The 18759-nt window shown below is 53.3% G+C and overlaps 1 protein-coding gene across 3 annotated transcripts; it reads right to left on the bottom strand.

The window, feature by feature from the left end:
* Positions 1 to 475: 475 nt before the first annotated feature.
* On the bottom strand, positions 476 to 18711 carry TAOK2 (TAO kinase 2). Of its 3 annotated transcripts, XM_005894466.2 has the most exons (19): positions 17960 to 18705; positions 14802 to 14968; positions 14548 to 14619; positions 14349 to 14450; positions 13594 to 13639; positions 13367 to 13463; positions 13096 to 13209; positions 12898 to 12989; positions 10737 to 10830; positions 10555 to 10636; positions 9608 to 9775; positions 9173 to 9433; positions 8878 to 9039; positions 7054 to 7419; positions 6764 to 6967; positions 6202 to 6441; positions 2917 to 3129; positions 1802 to 1984; positions 476 to 1719 (listed from the first exon to the last, which is right to left on the bottom strand). In XM_005894466.2, exons 2-19 carry the CDS (start codon positions 14931 to 14933, stop codon positions 1198 to 1200), a joined length of 3150 nt encoding a protein of 1049 aa, XP_005894528.1. In that variant the 5' UTR covers positions 14934 to 14968; positions 17960 to 18705; the 3' UTR covers positions 476 to 1197. The 3 variants fall into 3 exon arrangements, with proteins under 3 accessions (XP_005894528.1, XP_070218424.1, XP_070218423.1); XM_070362323.1 differs by lacking the exon at positions 2917 to 3129 and having other exon boundaries at positions 17960 to 18706; XM_070362322.1 differs by lacking the exons at positions 476 to 1719; positions 1802 to 1984; positions 2917 to 3129 and having other exon boundaries at positions 4386 to 6441; positions 17960 to 18711.
* Between the last annotated feature and the right edge of the window lie 48 nt (positions 18712 to 18759).

Here is an 18759-nt window from a genome sequence, read left to right as displayed (position 1 = left end):
CCTTAAGAAGAATGTGAAACAAGAATGAAAGGACTGGGGAACAGCTGTTGTTTATGTCTTTCTTCTCCCTCCTGGAAACAGCCACTTAGTTCATGGGCTGACTTTCAGTCTTTAAAGGGGTGGGTACAAGATCTAAACCTGACCAATTGGAACACCCGAGGCCTCTGGCTTCAGATCAAACCAATGGAGTCACTTCAGGACTGCTGGAATTCTTACTGTTGAGGTTGTTAGTAAGCTGTAAGCCTGGAGCTGCCAGGGGCTTGTGGGTGAGGTGAACTTTCTGAAGCCAAAGCAAAGGGAAGCAGAGGTCCAGGGACTGATTGCTTCCTCGGAAGACCTAGATTCAGTCATGTCCAAAGTCAATGAAATCACTGAAATTTTTAGTTACACAGTCCAGTGAGTTCAAGTAACACTATCACCTGCCACCGAACATTCCTTCACACACATTAAGACAGAAAAGGTGAGAGTCCTGGGATCTGTCAGAATAACCAACAGTTTATTAAAAGCTTGCTGTAGGGCTCTGTGCCAGCCCCATAGCTGGGAGGGGCTCTCATGACTACCCCCAGGCCCGGGAGCAGCCCCTTCCAAGGTTTTTATCTTGTTCACCTGCCCCAGCTCTGATCCCAATTAAAAAAAAAAAAAAAAGATAAAAGGACAAGACGGCACAGGACTTCAGACAGCAACGGGGGAATGGAGAGACCCAGGCATCCTGACCCCAAGACCCCATCCTGATCTCCTTTCAGGAAGGCCTTTTCCTCCCATTCTTCCCTCCCAGGCCCCAGACCTGCTCTGCCACATCCCAAGTCTGGGGGCCTGGCGTCCCCAGTCCATGGCCCCATTCCAGGGGGTAGTATAGTTCTCTTTATATAATATATCTAGACCCACCCTTCCCCCTCCCCCAGGGGACTAGATAAATATTTGACACACATATCTCCCTCCTTTCCCGAGGCCGTGATGGAGAGAAACCCTGGCACCATGGTGGGGAGGCAAGGGCTCCCGGCCAGCCTTGAGGCACCTATGCCCAAGCTGGCCTTGGGCCGCTGGCCAGCCCAAGAAGCTCATGAGATGAGGTCTGAGGGGAGGAGCTGGAGCCAACATCCTATCCCCCACCCTTGGGTGGACCTCAGGCTTACAGCCCTCCAGGATCAGGCTCCACCCACCCCTGCCTCATTCATCTGCTCATATCCACCTTGTACTTCAGGAATAGAAGTGGGAGGAACCATTGAGGATGTGGGAAGCAACACTGGTGCTGCGGCTCAGAGGCCCAGGCACTGCAGCAGCAGGCGGGCCCACACTGTCACTGCCACTGCCCCCTGAGGCTGCTCGCCGCAGGGGCTGGGGGCTGTTTCTTAGCAGCAAGAGGGCTCCACCACGGGGTGTGCCGCTCTGTGCCGGGGGCCCCAGCCAATTTGGGGGACCCGGGGGAGCCAAGAGAGCGGGCTGACGCCAGGCCGGGGGCGGCATGCCTGGTGGAGGAGGGCCATGGCTCCAGTGCGCCCCTGAACGGGGAACTGGCCGGGAGGGCCAGGCGGGGGCAGGGGGTGGAGCAGGATAGCCCTGGGCAGCAGCCTCAGCTGGGATGCCCCCCAGAGCCATACTGGAGAAGCCCAGCCTCATGCTCTCAGCATCGAAAGCCTCGATCTCACGGGCCTGCCGCTCAAGCAAACTCCGGATTCGCTCAGAGCGCCCTGTCTGCAGGGCCAGCAGCTCCTCTTCCACCTGGGGTACCCAGAAGAGAGGTTAGAGGGTCCAGGATGGGGGCTGCCCTCCCCAGCCCATCCTGGAAGCCCAGCCCTCTCACCCGCTGCTCCAGCAGGGCCCGCCTCAGGGCTACTCTCTGCTCCAGCTCCCGCAGCTCCCGTTCATGCTGACTCTCTGTGCGGATCTTGATCTTGCTCTGGTAAGCATTGAGCAGCTCCAGCTCTTGTTGCAGCTGCTGCCGAAGGGCCTGGAACTCTGCTTCCTGGGTTTCATCAAGCCGCAGCTAGAGATCAGGAAGAACAAGTTTTAAGGGCCTCCTCTCCAACCCCCACAATCCTCCCCTGCCCCAGTAGGCCTGGGCCCTAAGGTTTCAAGAAAGCAGCCAGTCTCAACATCTATCAGAATGAAGGTCATCATACCCTGTGACACAGCAATTACACTTCCAGAAATTTATCCCCCACGTATACTTGCACATGTGCTCGAAGATGTTCACTGAAGCGTTGTAATAGCAAAATACTGGAAACAACCTAAACATCCACCAATAAGGGATGGGTTAAATAAATCATGGTACATCCATACCATGGGAAATTCTATGCTCTTAAAAAATGAGACATGTACTGACATGGAAAGATGTCCAAGGAATATTAGGTAGAAAAAGAAGTTAAGAGGACAGTTTGCAAAGTGATTCCATTTTGGTTCATGTTTTTAATATAATTTCCAAATATGCATAGGAAAAAAATCTAATACAATTCATTTTTAACAATTACCTCTGAGAGGTGGGATTAGGTGAGGGCATGGCAAATAAATAAGGACACTTTCACTTTTTATACTGTGTTAAGTGGCCCATTCCTGTGTCATGTGATCGCTAACAGCGATCTTCAAAACCCTCCAACTGGCCTGAAGGCCACACTCATTTTGATTTGCTCCCTGTTCACACATTAAACTAACTTAGGCCCAGGAAAAAAGTACAGCCATTCTTTCCTTGGTGGTTCTTGGTGGAGTAGGCAGGCTGGCTTTGTCAAGACCTTAAGAAAATACTTAAAGAGAAATAATAAAAACTGTTGCAGAGAATCCCAACAGTGGGAGAGTATCTGAGTTTCCCAAGAACAAAAAGCCCCCCATCTCTCTACACTCCCCACTTCCAGTGTTCACAGCTAAGCTGGAAATATAAAGGCCAACCTCCACCATGCTCCCTCCCTGGACCCCAGGCCTCACCGCCTGTGAGCTGAGCATCTCTGAGATGGACTGGTCGTACTGCTCGGCTAGGATTGCCAGCTTGCGGGTCTGTTCTTCCTTGAGCCGCTTAAGGAGGCTCTTGTGCTGAGCTTTGGGTGTGGTCTCCAGCAAATGGGCCCGCAGAGCCTTGTACTGCCGAGTCTGGATCTTACACGTCTCCTGGAACTGCTTCTTGATCTGCAGCTCCTTAGACTATGCAGTGGACGGACCAAAGGGAGATGGGGGCAGGGGGAGGAGGAGGAACAACCAGGGGAGAGGGGGAGAAGAAAGAGAGGAGGAGAGGAGACAGCAGCAGAGACAGGGAGAGGGAGAGAAACAGAAAACATGTTAGACAGAGGGGGCGGGGGAGCTGTATACAGACAGACACGGAGAGATGGGGTTGTGTGGAGAGAGATCAAGAAGATGCTCAATGGGCAAGAGACGCAAAGAGAACAAGAGAGCTTCCAAGAGCATGTTCAGAGTTGGGTGGACAACTCACAAGAAACATCAGGAGAGTTCATGAAGAGGGAACTGAGAATCTTTCAAGTACTGAGTGCACACAAGAAGTTTTGACCATGCAGAGGAGGAAGAAAACATGACCTGGAGATAGATGCCTGTGAGCAGATACAGAATATACACGAGTGAGAAAACAAAGTCACTCAACACACCCATGGAAGACAGCAACAAAGCTGAGGAAAGAGAGGAAGCCCCAGGTTCTTCACCTCAGGGTGGGAGGGAGGGAAGAAGGATAAACACCAAGCCAAGAAATGGGTAAGAAAGGGTGGCCCCATTTTGGGTCACACAAGGGAAAGGGGCAAAGGCGGTGGCCAGAAAGGGCCTGACAAGTTTAACAGGCCAGCAGCTGCCACCCTGACCAGACCTCCACATTCCAGCCCGGCCCTTGTGCACTCAGCTCCCACTCCAAGCCCACAACCAATCCCATTTCCACGGCCCCCACACTTTTGGGCCCCCAAACTCACCATCCCCTACTGGGGAGGGTTTGCAGTCCCATCCCCCAGCCCTGATGCCAGGAGAGAAACTCAGCTCCCAGACAGAAGGGAACCACATAGGGAGTGGATTGGGAGAAAAGGCAGTGAATGAGGACGAAAAGGACCCAGGACCTGAGCACTCTCTGGGAGGAATCCACATACAGGGGAACCGTGGGACCAAGCAGCTCAACAGGGACCCAGCCCTGCCGAGCTGGTAGTGGTCATGGTGCAATGAAGCTATGAAGGTAGAAAAGATGAGGCTGAGGAGTGAAAGGGGTTGAGATAACGTAGATGGGGTGAAAAGGTCATGGAACTGGGGGCCAAGGGTCCAGACTGGGGGCATACCGGGGAGGCTAGGCGGCAGGACAAAGCAGACAGAGGCAGCCTGGGCCAAAGGTACAGTTCCGCTCAGATATTTTATTTGTGTTTGTCTTTTTCTTTTTTTTTTTTTTTGGTGGGGGAAAGGGGACAGGTTGGAAGGGAGACAGAAAAACAAAATCAAAGAGAAAAAAAAAAAAAACATGACTCTTCCCACCCATTGCCACCCCTGGCCCCAGGCCTGAGTCGATGAGGGTGAGGATGAGCACACACACAGCGGGAGAACAGCAATAACTTAGGGTGGGGAGGAGCATCAGGAGAACACAAAGTATCGTCTCCAGACTCCATGGCGGAGGAGGCTGCCTGTCTCGAGGCTGAAGGGCTGGGGAGTGAGGTGTGGGGTGAATGGGAGGAGAGGCCAGGGAATGGAGAAACTTCACTGAGTAGTGGGAGATAAAGTGCTCAATGCTCTGGATTCAGGCTTGGGAGGAGCTGGAATTGGTCACCTCCAGGGAGGCAGGGCCCGGGACTGGCGCACTCGGGATCTCCGCCCACCAAGCATCCCTGGCGGTGGCTGGTGGGAGGCAGGAGGGCCCAGCTGGCGCTGGCTGCGTGGAAGCAGCCGGGGGATACGGCTGGGCCGCTCACCCCGAAGCAGGCCCCAACTGGCCAGTGTGTGGACAGCCCAGGGGGGCAGGCAGGTGGCTAAACTTTGGCTGGCCCGGGCCAGGCGCCAGTTCCAGCCCTTGCACAGGGCCCAAAACCTGGCCAAAAGGGCTAGTGGGTGTCGGGCAGTGCGAGGATTACCCCTTCTGGGCCCAGGGACAGGAATACGGCTGCGGAAACCATCCTTGTTGGTCTTGGGATACAGTGCAAATAGGCCCCGGTCCCCCACGGCTCCGCAGCCCTGCAGGGCCCGGAAGACCATGGGTGATAGGCGCAGCAGAGCCCGCAACCAGAGTCGAGAGATGCCCCGGCGCATCCGGGGGCCCTGCTGTCGCACCCATTTGCCCCCTGCCGCCAGAGCTGCCAGAGGTAGAGCCAGGCCTGGCCAGGCGAGGAGCCAGGCAGCCCCAAGGCCCAGAGGGACGCCCAGGAGGCCTCGGCGCCAGCTCAGACTGAGGACGGCCCCCAGTGCGGTGCCCTGAGCCAGGAGTAGGAACAGACTGGGGGGCAGGTGCAGAGCTGTACAAAGAAGTAGGTAGGAGGCCCCCAGGCCCACCAGCCCTACCTCAAGGGCCAGCAGGGCTGCCTGCAGGCCACCCCCACCCTGGGCCGCCAGCAGTGGGAGCAGCAGCAGAAGTAGTAGGGGCAAGAGGCCTGAGGAGGACCCCACTGCAAAGGAGAGTCCAGCCAGGAGGCCATGGGACAGGAGTCCAGGGAGCTGGCTAGTAGTGCCTGGCCTCAAATGTGTTGGAGGGGGTTCCGGGGGGATGTCTGGTGAGGGACAGCCATCTCCAGGATCCCTTGGGGTCCTAAATGGAGCCCCCTCCTCCTCTTCCTCTTCCTCCTCAGGGACTGGGGTCAGTGCCGGACCCTGGACCCAGTCAAGCTCAAACTCCTCACCCAAGAGGCTGCCATCCTCCTTCCCCCACAACCTCCATTCCACTGATGCCTCCTGGCCCACAATGCTCCTCTCCTGAGGTGCTGGGGATGGCACTCTAAGCTCCTCTGTCTCCTCCTCAGGTAGCCCCCAAACCTCCTCATAAACCAAACTCTCGTGGTTTTGTGGACTGGGGCTAGCGGTTTCTGACTCTTCCCCCAGTATCCTCTGCTCCTCTGGCTCCAAGGCAGCCCCTTCCTTCCCCAGAATCCTCTCTGGAACTGCTTCCTCCTCCTCTCCCAGCATTTTTTGGTCCAGGACTGCCTCCTGGCCAGGTGAGCAGGGTTGCTCTTCTCTAGGGGTGCCTGTGTTAGGTGGTCCCACAGCCCCAGGAACGGGGAGCGGGAGGCCCGGGGGACGCTGGCCTGCACGTACTTTGAGGCTCTTGGGCTGCTGGCGAACCTGGGCCGCGTGCTTCTGCCGCAACTCCTGCTCACGCCGCTTATTGTACTCCAGCTGGTTGCCCAGCTCCGTCTGGTGCTGCAGGCGGGTGAGCTCAGCCCGAGTGCGCTGCACGGCCTGCAGCTGCCGGAGCTCCAGCTCCCGCGTGGCCTCATGCTGCCGCAGAAGCAGCGCACACTCCAAGTCCTTCTGTGTCTGTTTCTTGTTCAAGTCCTGAGGCAAAAGGGAGGCAGGGGCCAGAAAGCAGTTAGGAAGCCTTGTGAGTGTCAAGAAAACGAGAGCCCCAGGACTTCTTGGCAAGGGAAGTGACGGTGGGGTGATGAGGGGTATGGGTGAAAGGGAAAAGGGTGCCAAGCTCCTGGCAGGTTGGCAACACACTTGGGGTCTGGTGGGCACGAGAAGTCAGAGAGATACTGAAAAGAATCCAACCCACAACATGAATGAGGGCAGAGAGGAAAGATGGTCCCAAGTGAGGCAGATTAAACAGGGCAGGAGCCTGGGACCTGGGAGGCGACCAGGGGAGGAGGAGGCCTACCTCTCGCAGCAGGTCCTGGTCTAGGCTGTGGCGCGCCAGCAGCATTTTGCGCTTGTACTGGCGACACTGCAGCTCAAAGTACTGGCGCTGCCGCCGCAGCAACCCAGCCTCCTCCTCTGCCTGGCACTGCTGTAGCTGCTCCTTCTGCCGCAAAAGCCACTCAGCCTTCTCCCGCTTGGGGGTGCTGGGGTTCTCCTGGAGTTCCTAGGAAAGGGCAGTGGGAGAGCCAGGGGGTCAGGGCCTGCCTCACTCCCCCACCAACCCCACCCACAGCTGTGGCCCAAACCCACCTCCTTCAGCTGCTCCTTCCGCAGTTTGTAGGTTCGCTTTTGCGCCTCCAGCAGGGCGGCCAGCTCCTTCTTCTGCTGCCCAAGGATGTGCTGCTGGAACTTCCGCTCCTCGGCCTGAGCAGCTCGCGCCTCCTTCTCCCCGATGGCCTGGTGCCGCCGGGACAGCTTTTCGGCCTCAGCCCCAAAGCCAGCCCGCTGTGCCTCGAGCTCCCGCTGCAGCCGCGCACTGTGCTCCTCGCGCTCGCCCCTCAGCCGTGACTCCAACGCCAGCAGCTGTTTCTGGTGCTGGCGTCGCATCCGCTTATAGCCACTCAGCTGCTCCCGCAGGGCTGAGTCCTGCTCATGCTCCTGAATCTGGCGGCTGACCTGGGGAGGGAGAAAGGTGAGGAGTGGGGCGCAGCTCTGGCCCCGTGTTAGTAACACACACGCCGTCTTCGTGCTGTGTGGGCGAGAACCTGAGTTTTAGATGCATGGGTTTAATTCTCATTTGGCACCTTCCTCACTTAACCTCTCTGAGCCTGCCACCTCCACTGGAGAATGGAGACATCATCTCCCTCATGGGTTGGTGTGACCGCATCAGACAAGAAAAGGGATTGAACACGGGGTCTTGCCTAAAAGTAGGGACAATTCAGATTGATTCAAAAGAGTAAAAGAATCAAGACAGACCTGGGCCCAGATCCCCAGTTCTGCCACTTTCTAACTATGTGACTTCAAGAAAGTTAATGCTGCTAAGCCTCAGTTCTGTTACAGGAGACAATAACACCTCCTCATAGGGGACTGTGGAGATTAAGTTTGCTACCTATGTAATAGTATCTAGAATACTCTGAACTAGAAAGTGATTGTTCCTTCCCCTTCAGCAAACACTGAAGACCCTTTACAGCTCAGGTATGGAGGCAGAATACAGACCATAGGATGCTGGATGACAAGAACACTGGACCTGAACGCCCTCATCTTAAGTTTGAACTCAGATCCCATTGTTCAAAGGCTACGTCAATGGCCCCAAACTAGTTCAGATGGCCAAATCCCTAAAAGTCCCAGACCTCTCTCACGGTATCACAAAGCACCAAGCATCAGAGGGTCTTTAGAGTTATCCTAGCAGAACAACCAGTCATAAGGAGAGGCTAAAAGAACACAACAGACCAACCAATGGCCTCCAAGAGGACTGTCAACACAGCTAAACAAGAATGTAATCTAAACGTCTACTAAAATGATAGACAAAAAAAAACTGTATCTTATGAAAACACAGTTTTCCTATCAACTGAGGGAAAAAAAACCCCAAATGCCATGCCTTTATTTTAGGAGAGGACCAAGGTACTGGTTACAGAATTTGAGAACTACTAAAGGGAGCCCTTCTGAGTCACAACTGTGTCATCTCTTAAATGGAATCATATCCTCACCCTCCCAGAAAAGTTGGAAGGATTAAATACAGGCAGGTGGGGGGCCGGCAAGCCAATTACTGGTACAGGCAGATACCTATATACCATCTCTGTTCTCTAGGGGCACAGAATCCAGCAAACCTGTCACAATGCTGTTCAGGAGCACCAAAGCACAGGACACGAAGCACCTGGCTGGCCAGGAGCCTGGGAAGACACACCAGGAGATGATATTTAAGTCTAGTCACAAAGACAGGGTGAGAGTTGGGCAACATGACCAAAACAGTCTACTGAGAGAAGGGAGGCGAGAGGGGAGGATTTAGGTGAGACAGTCGAGGTAAGAAGGAAGTGACAGCAACAGAGTCTGGAACCTGGACTTAATCACACCCCACCGGGAGAAAGCCATTTCTGAACTTAAATAGTCTGGGGGACCTAGGATGGCTGTACTTACCAGGGAGGCAGTACGGATGGTGGCAAAGTGGTCCCTGTTGCGGCAGTAGGCCCGTCGGCGGGCCGAAGAGGTGGCAGAGGTGGGAGCCGGGGCTGCAGGTGGCTGGAGAGGCCCTGGGGTCATCTCTGGCTGGTAGGGGTCATCATAGAGGTTATCAGAGCCCTAGAGGAAGAGAAGGTGGAAGGAATGCCCGAGTCTCAGAGGTCAGAGGGTCCAGAGAGAGTTCCCTGAAAACCCAGTCAGACCTGGAGCAGGGCCCTGTGGCTGTCAAGCCTACTCAGGAACAGCTGCATACCGGCAGCCGGTGGATGATGGAGCTGTGGGAGGTGACTGTGTGCTCCCCCTCCTGCATCATGGCCATCTCCCGGGCTTCAGGACCTTCTTCCTCCTCCTCCTCCTCTTCCTCCTCCTCTTCCTCCTCCTCATTATCAGAGGCATCTGCCAGGCTGTTGACTGAGCTGCTCTGGCTGGAGGCGCTGATGGACATGCTGGGCACTGAATGGCTACTCTCTAGACTGGTCAACGTCCCGGCCCGGTGCATGTAGGGCTCTGCCTCCTGTGGACAGGACGTGGGCTGTTGGGCAGGGAAGGCGAAGGGCAAGGCAAGCGCATGTGGAAGTAGCACACGGAGACAGAGAGTATGAAGAGGGGTGGGGGAGCGGGACCAAGCAGCTGCTCGGAGGCAAGTACAACATGGTGGTGAAGATGGTGGCAGGGCACCCTGGGTCACCTCCTCCTCCTCTGGGGCCTCCGCGCCAGGGCCATTGGGCGCCTCCTGGAACAGGATCTTCTTCATCTTGCGGTACTGCAGGTTGTCCAGCTCCCGAACAGCATCCTTGGTCCTCTGGATGAGGTCCATGATGACTGTGGGTGGCCGCTCACGGAGCACAAAGCGGTGCTGGGGGAAGAGAACACTGAGACCTGCTGCCAAGCACCCCCGCACCCCAACATCCCATGGATCCTGCATTCCCTCTGGCCCGAGGCACTCACTCCCCTGGGGCCTGTGCCCACCATAGCCTGATGCTGGCCTTGTCCCAAGCCCTCCTCCCACATTAATTTTAAACACCCAGTCTCTACTCCCCAGACACCTTTGTTCCTCCAGGCACAGCTGACAGGCAAGAATTGCCAGAGATCTGGATTCTAGTCCAGGTCTTCAAAGTGCTCTGTGCCCCTGGACATGTCATGAGGCTTCTCTGGGCCTCACAAGGCATCCCACAGTTATTAAAATAAGTGGATCCAACTAGACAGTTCCCAACTAGGGGTCCCAGGGCCCCCATAGATCTCTGAAGGAATGTGGGCCTCTGTACTTTTGGTAACGTGAAAAACACCTAGGGAAATCATACATTTACCCATGACAAGGTTACATAGGCTTTTGGCTTGAATTACATTAAGATCAGTGTGGCAACCCTGGTTATCGCATGCTGACCAGAAGCTCTGACTTGTAATTATATGTCTTTGATTAATGGAAGATGTGAAAACAAACTATTACTTGATAAAGGCAGTCTCCTAGACAAACTCTTGCAAAACAGAGTCCACTGGGCACTGGGGATGGGTATGGGAATTCATAAATGAAGTTCTTGGTAGAGGAAGAATCAGGAATCACTACTTTCACTGAGGGGTTTCTGTGATTCCAACAAATTTCAGTTCTAGGAGAATACTAGGTCAGTGAGCCCTCACCTTCAGAAGAACCTCTGAGGTTGGTCTGTCTTGAGGGATTTTCTGAAGGCAGGAGTCGACAAAATTCCGGAAGTACTCAGACCTAGAAGTCACAGGAGGGTAAGGGTGGGGTAAAGAGGACATGAGTCAGGCAGCCTTACCCCTATGGCCTAACCCCTGGGCCCAGAAACCCTAGTCCTCACCAGTGTCCTGACTGGAGCACGGGGGACTCGTTCTGTGCAATGTGGTATAAGGCACTCATCGCATTCATGTTAAACAGCGGTGGTTTCCGTTCCGCTACAGAGAAAGGTCAAGGGGGAGAAGGTGAGAGGTGGCAGGTGGGCAGAGGAGACTGAAATTGCAATCAGAAGACTCTGGTCCACACCCCCGCTCCCCGATCCTAAGCAATTCCCATAACCTCAATCAATTCCTTCCTCTCTAAGATGCAATATCCAGCCTTTCTGCTGCACGTGGGTAGAACAGGGATCAGAGAAAACAACACACGAAAAAGCACCAACAAAGGCAGAAGGAAGCACATTCACTTGCCAGCCCAGTTAATATTTACCAGGTGCCCAATGAGAGCAAAAAACTTGCTTAGGTACTGAAAAAGATAAACAGACAGGCCTTGTCTTCAAGGAATCTCCAGTCTAACAGAGAAGGTTAAATGAGACTGAACAAATAACATCAAGTTCAAAGTGCTAATAACTGGCCTAAGAACAAAACAGTAAATGGCTGGGAAGCCAGGCCTTCAAGTTGGTCTACTTGCAGCGGTTTCAGAGAAGCTTGTTTGGAAAAACGAATAATGGAGGTAGGCTTTAGTTCAGAAGTTGCAAGCCAGAAGCCCCTTGTGGCCCAGACAAATGTTTTGTATCGTTTTGGTTTGGGCCTCGACAATGATTTTTAAATTCTGACACTAGCAACGAAATAACCTAAATTTTCAGTTTCTTTTTAAAAAAAATTAGATCTGGTGAAATGAAGCCTACATTCCTGCATAACAATGGGCTGGAGCTAAACAATAGCTCGCTGTTCTCCTGGGAACAGCAACCTCCAGTTTGCCTTAGTCTCCTCCATACTGCTTCTCTGACACCAACTGAGTATCAGTTGCCATTTACAATCAAGATTGATGTTTTTTGTCTATAATAGAGAAATAGTTTTCTGAGCACATTTCTGTACCAAAAATTAACAATAAGATGGATAGCTCTAGATTTTTCTTATACTGGCCTGTTTCACATACTTCCATTGCCTATCTGTTCATGGCCTTAAACGGTACATGTGTAGACAGAGGGAAAGGCCAAGTCCAAATCTCCAACATCAGGCCAAGGACACGGTACAAAGGTAATTAAGAGGAAATATTCATAGCACACTTAGGGGTGGAGCTTGTAAAGGGGAAAGCCAGCCTTTAGGAAGCAAGAGCCTTAAGCTTGGTGTAAGTAAGAACAGGGATGGCTTCAGTCTTGAAGGCAACAGGGAGGCTCTGAGGAGGAGAGAAAACAACAGGACATCTCTGATGTAAAAGAGAATGGAAGGAAGAAGAGACTGGCAGTGGGAAAGATCACGACAGGAAGTTGTTGGTAAGAGTAACTAAAAGCATCTCTTTCTTGGGCACCTATTTTGTGCCTGAACTTGTGTGTGTGTGGCGGGGTGGGGGGTGGGGGCGGGGTGCTTACAAACATTTTCTCCCTAAAACAGTTGTTGCAATAGCATTGGCTGGCAGAAAAGAGAACCTCAACATGGCTTCAAGACTTCATGAACTCACTGAACCGAACTCTTGGGCCTTATCACTCACTGCTCTTTGCTACTAACTAAAGCTAGTCTTAGTTCCCCAAGCCTGCTCCTCATTCTGTGTCTGTAATGCTTTTCTCTATAAGCCTTCCAACAGTTACCTATTATTTGTTGTGTGGTTCTGTTTAGACATCTCTGCTATAAGAAGACCTTCTTCAGCCCCTAACTAGGTCAAGTCCCTTGTTTTCTGGTTGTACTGTTACTATATCATTTCCATTCAGCTTTTTTCACATAGAGAGAAAAAATACCTACTTACCCCACTTGAATTTAAATTCCAAGAAAGCAGGAACCTCATTCACTGCTATACCCTCAGAATCTACTAGCACAGTGCATGGCACACAAGTGGGCACTCAAAAAAAAGACTTAGAACTAGAGTAGTGGACAGAAAAAGATGAATGCTATGGACTCTTCTGGCCTAAGAAATGGCAGGGTTTGACAGCTGCTTGTACTGGGAATCAAGGGTCCTCAAAATGGACAGGTGCCTGGAAGCCTCAGAGGATGGGACAGTGTAGGGATAAAGTAAGAAAAAGAGAAAGGAATGGAGAGAAGAGGGTAAAGGAGCAGAGAGACAAATGTCCTTACCCAGCTCGATGCAGGTTATGCCTAAGGACCAGACATCCACCTTGCCATCGTACTGCCCCTCATCCATCGCCAGGATCACTTCTGGAGCCATCCTGGGAGAATGGTCAGGAGAGAGAGGCTAATCACCCGCCCAGACCCTGCCAACTCCTGCTCCCAACATCCCAGGAGCTCTCTCCATTCACCACCACTCCCACTCACCAGTACGGGGTGCCCACAAAGGAGTTGGCAGGTGCCATGATGGATGCAGAGCCGAAGTCCCCCAGTTTCACCAAGCCTGGCTCTGACAGCAGGATGTTTCCAGCCTTCACATCCCTGCCGAAGGCAAAGCACAGGGGTAAGACATGCATCTCAGAAGGTTGGGCAGGGGCTTTGGGCAGGGGCTTTGGCCAAGAAGACTACAGCCCAGCACAAGGAGGGGTGGTACACAGAACACCAGCTCCCTCCCAGCCATCACCAGTGCTGCTTGTACCTATGGATCATGTTGTGGGAGTGCAGATAAGCCAGGCCCTGAAGGGCCCCGTGGGTCACAGCTGCAATCTCCACCTCCTGAAGGGGCTTCTTGTGCACTGGGGAGTAAGGGAAAACCATCAAATGAGGGAGTCCAGGGTGGGGCTGGAACTACTTCCCCTTTACCCATCCCCTACAGCTTCTCTGCTCTTCTCCCTTCTCCCACTTGTTGGCCAAAGAATCACTTACCTTCCAGAAGGTCAGAAGCTGAACCCAGGCAATACTCCATCACCAGCTATAGAAGGGTCAAGGGTCAGAGATCAGCAGACGTGGCCACCCCTGGCCTAGCTCGCCCGGGGAGAGATCCAAAACAGAGGGCTTCCTTGCCTAGCCACTACTCAAGCAACGCCCCCCAGGGCAATAACAGGGAGAAAGAACAACCAAGAAAACAAAAAGGTGGGGGAAGTCCCTGGAGTTAGGACCTTGACTTCACTGGTGGCTCAGACGGTAAAGCATCTGTCTATAATGCGGGAGACCTGGGTTCAAGCCCTGGGTTGGGAAGATCCCCTGGAGAAGGAAATGGCAATCCACTCCAGTACTACTGCCTGGAAAATCCCATGGACAGAGGAGCCTGGTAGGCTACAGTCTATGGGGTTGCAAAAAGTTGGAGACGACTGGGCCATTTCACTTTCCTTTCCTTTAGAAAGAGCCCAAGACGTCACTACCACCAGCAGCTGAATCCCATCATTCAATCTCCTGCTCCTCCAGTCCATGTGCCCCACTTCAACTGCTAACAGGCTACGTCACTCTTCAGCCTCTCCTTCTGGATGAATAATATGACTTATGAGTTTGTTTGAGGACTAAAAAGGTTGGGAGAAATTTCCTCCCTCCCAAGATCTGCATGACAACACCCTGAACAGGGCCCACCTCGGAGACTAGACCAGGATAAGGACAGGCCTGAGTACTGGCAAAGATGATGAGGGCAGAGTCGGGGGCTAGCTCACCCAAGCTGTGTGCTCCCTCAGGTAACAGCCCCGGTACTGAATGGTATTGGGATGCCGAAGCTTCTGTAGGAACCGCACCTCCTTGATGATGTCCTGCCATTTCTGAGAGAAGGTAAGAAAGGGGAGGAGAGCTTTACTTAGCCTGTATCTTAAGACTGGGGTCCTCGGCATCCTACCCAGTCTGTCAAGCTCAACCTACCTCATTTGACTGCTTTCCACTGTAGGACATCTTCTTGATGGCCACCACCTCACTATTCCGGACATCCCGGGCCTGAGGACCAGACCAGAAGGTAGTAAAGGTCCCCAGAAAGCATTAGGCAGCAAGAAGACTTGCTGGCCCAGTAGGAGAGGGCAGGAAAGACTGGTGTGGTGGAGAAGAGGAGCATACAGGGCTGTTTGGAGGTCCACAGTGGGGAGACAGTCCCTACCCCACCCTCCCAAGCTTTAACTCACAAAGTACACAGCTCCAAAGCTGCCATGGCCAATCTCACGGAGGTCAGAAAAGAGCTTTTCTGGGTCATCCTTGAAGAAAAGCTCAGCCACATCGGGGTCCTTCAGGCTCCCGGCCCGGCCCCCAGCTGGCATGGTGGCCCCTGGGGGCCCTGAGAGTGGGGCTTGACCTGGCGAAGAGAAGGGACCCTTAGAACAAAGACCAGGCCCTCAGAGAGAGAAAGGAGCTAGCCCCTCAAGTTTCTGCTTTCTCCCCTAGTTCTGATGAGGGGGAGGCACTACTAAGGAAGGGCAGGGGGAGATTAGGAACAACATCAAAGCTCCAAAAAAAAAAATATAATGAAGTTGCCCTGGCAACCAGAGTACGGGGGGCTGGGTCCCTGGAGTCCCTAAAACTGCAGGAAGACTGGGAGTTCAGCATCCTCATCAACACTCTCAGCCCTCAACAAGTTTCATTTCCCCAGAACCCCTAAATCTCCCCTCAAGAATAAAGATTCTGCCTCCCAGCTAGAGCCCCATGTCCCCAAGTGTCCTGTCCCACAAGTCCCATGCCCCAAATATTTCCAGGCACCTTCCCATTCCCCTTGGCGTGGAGGCCCCCTCCTCCCTCAACCTCTCACACCCTGGAAGAGAGCAGGAAACAGCCAGGCCGGAGGCAGTGGAAATCCGGCCATTGTTACAAGTGGGTACTGGCCCAGAGGGGCCAGGAGGCTTGCGCTCAAAAAGGGCCAGGGATGCTGTGGCAGGCAGGAGATCCAGAATGGGAGGACAGAGAGAAATGGCATCTGGCTCTGTGGGCTTGCAATCTGGGCTGCCTTACTTGTCCAGTCCGATGGCATACCCATCACACACGTACAGGACATTGGCGGCACAAAGAACATGTACTGAGCATGTGTAGTAAGCACCTTCTGTGCATTATCTCATTCAATCCTCACCACAACCCTATGAGGTGTTACTATTACCTCTATCTACTTTAACAGCCCTATAGAAAAAGACGGGAAGGATCGTTATCACCATTTCACAGATGAGATCGCTCAGGCATAGAAAGGAAAGACTTCTCCAAGGCCAGCGAACAGGCTCTTCTCTCCAGTCAGGTCTGTGTACTCATTTACTCTCTCAAAAACTCACGCCAAGCTCGGTTCCCTCCTGCAGAAAGCCTCCCCTGACCACCTCAGCTCTTGGGGAGAGCTTCTAGAGCCCACAGTCAGAAAAATACTGAAAACTCCAGCAATGCATCAGTCAAGACCCCCACCCCCCAGGGGATTCCAGGCTAGGCGCCTGGATAAGCACTTGTTGGAATTTAGGTACAAAGGAGTTTTCAGTGGCACTGGACTCCCAGGGCAGAGTTCTAGCTCCTTAAAAGCACCTAACAATTTAACATGTAATTATATTCTGTTGTGCATTGTTTCCTGTTGTGTTGTTAATTTTGTCTCCTCGGCCCAACTGGAAGCTGGAGGGCAAGAAGTAAGCCCGACTCTCTGGTGGGCCCCCAGGGTGCAGAGGGCTCAGAATAGCCTGGGAGATTGATTGACTGCCCTCAGCCCAGCCCCAAGCAGCTCCCAGGCCCTGTTCTCCATTCTCCTGCCAGCAACCCTGCCAAGCACCCCTCACCCCCACCACACACCCACACACAAAGGCAGGTGCTCACAACTTGCCAAAGAAATCTTCTTGACCTCTTTACCAGCACCCAGCCAAGAATGCCAACCGAGGACCCCAGGTCACATATAAGAAATGCCAGCAAACACCACAAGGGGCCTCTTCCTCAAATTACAAACATCTGAGTGATTACCAAGGTTTGTGCTAAATCGTAACTACCTTCTAAAATGACAATGTTACCTCCATGCTATAGACGAGGAAACCCAAGCCTGTCGACCCTAAGCTACACTACCAATGCATTTCATCCACAGAGGACAGCAACAGGGCTTTGAGTAAGTTCCTTAACACTTGGTCTTCTCTTCAGTAAAATGGATTACAGTGTGGAGCTGTTGTGAAATTTTTAATGAGATCTCATACTTAGGAACATTATGCAGACACTCAGCATATGGATTTTTCCTTCCCTGCCTCCAGAGTCATCACCACAAGGCTTAAATACTTTGGGGATCATTCTACCCCCTGGCAGCTTGGCTTTAACTGTTAAGAGACATCACTATCATTTGTCGGAAGACACAGTCCTCTTAGGAACCCAGGCCAAAGACGGGGATCAGGGTAAAGATGAAGGTCACAGTAGAGACAAATCCATGAGGCAGAAGGCAGGAGCCAGAATCTCCCATCAGGAAAGGTTCTGAGAAGAGCCCTCCTAAAAAGGAAGCTCTCCTCCCTCCCATTCTTCAATCTCACCCCAACCCATTCTACTCTGGACCCCTGGCTAAATCTAGGAATGGAAGAAAAGAGATGACAAGAGACAGGTATGGAGCAGGAGCAAGACTTGATCAAGGACCTGAGTTGAAATCCTGATTCTGCCACTGTGTGACCTTGGGCAACCTCTCTGGGCCTCAATATGCTCAACTGTAAAATGGGAAGACAGCAATAAAACAGCCCCCCACCACATGAATGGGAGGAGAGATCACATGAGAGAATGGACCTAAAAAGCACTTTGTAAATGATAAATCTTACGACAAATGAGATTACTTATACCATCATAGCAAGAGGTTGGAACGTAACAATAGGTGAGGGGAAATACTGCCAAGAACCCCCAAACACAAATGTACACATACACTTCCTTGAAAGGACAAGAAACCCAACCAGACCAAGCCTAAAGAACAGATAAGCAGACCCACCACGGGGAGCAGAGGTCTGGGAATTAACACCCCAAAGGAAAGAGAGTTACAATCATGAAGGAGTAGCTGTGAGGGGCAAAGTGAACAAGGAGATGACCAGAAGGGTGCAAACCCATCTGATTAGCTCAAGGACTGTAGGGCGTGACCCCGGGTGACATGACAGACCCTGTCATCTGAGGTCCCCCATCAACTAGATGTAAGGAGGGGAAGAGAAAGGGGAAGAAGGTGGCAGCAGAAGCCAAGACTAGCCAGAGGCTGACCACTGGCTCAGCTGGCTTCCCCATCCTGAGCAGAGAGTCTACCCAGGCCCAGCTTCCCAGGAAGAAGCACCCTTTCTTCTCAATCTAGATACAGGGACCCGCGCCCCTGCACCCCGTGTCTCACCTGGTAGGGGTCACTGTGGTGCCCCAGCGCTTCCGCTTCCTCCTGGGGTCCTCCAGCGGCTCTGCCAAGCAGGGAGAGGGGCAAGGAGACCTTTCCCCTCGCCACCTCTTCCTCGCCTTTCGCTCTTCCTGAGGGGCGGGCCCGGGAAGCCTCCCCTGGAGGGGAGGGGGTGACAACCTGATCTGACCTCGCGGTCCAGTCCTCCTCCTCGAGGGCGACAGTTGCTGAATCCCGGATTTCTGATTGTGGGGTCTGAACCCCAGATATGTGAACGGGGGGAGGCTGAATCTGATATTTGAATTCGTGGGGAATGACCCTTGGACACTGGTGCGCACGGGGTCCTGAACCCCAGATTTTTGAAATCCTATGAAACAGAGCCCCAGGTTTAGAGAGGTTGGGACCCGAGTCCCGGATATCTGGAATCTCAGGGGCTGATACCCGGATATCTGAGAAGCGTGGGGTCAAGCCCGGAAATTCGGGACCAGGGGACTGAGCCCCAGGTCTTCGGCCACCGACAGGGGGCCTACCCGAGGACGTCCGACCGCACGGCCCCTCTCACGCCGGGGTCCGAGGGTGACAGCCCCCACTCCCGCCCCAGTCCCCTCCCTTTCCCCTTCTCTCTCCCGAGGATAGCTGAAAGATTGTAGCGAAGGGCGGTCCCCGTGCCCTCTCTCCCTCTCCTCTTCTCAGTCTCAGCCTCTCTCCGCACCACAGCCCTGGTCTCGTCCCGGTCTCCCTCTCCCTCTTCCTCCCAATTCCAAGATGGAGACCGGGCGGGAGCGCGCAAGCGCGGTAAGGAC

Source organism: Bos mutus, chromosome 25, assembly GCF_027580195.1.
Source record: "Bos mutus isolate GX-2022 chromosome 25, NWIPB_WYAK_1.1, whole genome shotgun sequence".
NCBI lineage: Eukaryota > Metazoa > Chordata > Mammalia > Artiodactyla > Bovidae > Bos > Bos mutus.
Note: the sequence above shows the minus strand (reverse complement) of the source record. Positions and strands in the feature narration are given on the sequence as shown.

Excerpts from the sequence above, each read along its gene's own strand:
- TAOK2 (XM_070362322.1), bottom strand. The coding sequence starts at position 14,933 with ATGCCAGCTGGGGGCCGGGCCGGGAGCCTGAAGGACCCCGATGTGGCT. Across the intron at positions 14,620-14,801 it reads GCTTTGGAGCTGTGTACTTT|GCCCGGGATGTCCGGAATAG; the intron begins GTGAGTTAAAGC and ends TCTGGTCCTCAG. Across the intron at positions 9,434-9,607 it reads AGGCCCCAGAGGAGGAGGAG|GAGGCAGAGCCCTACATGCA; the intron begins GTGACCCAGGGT and ends TCCTGTCCACAG.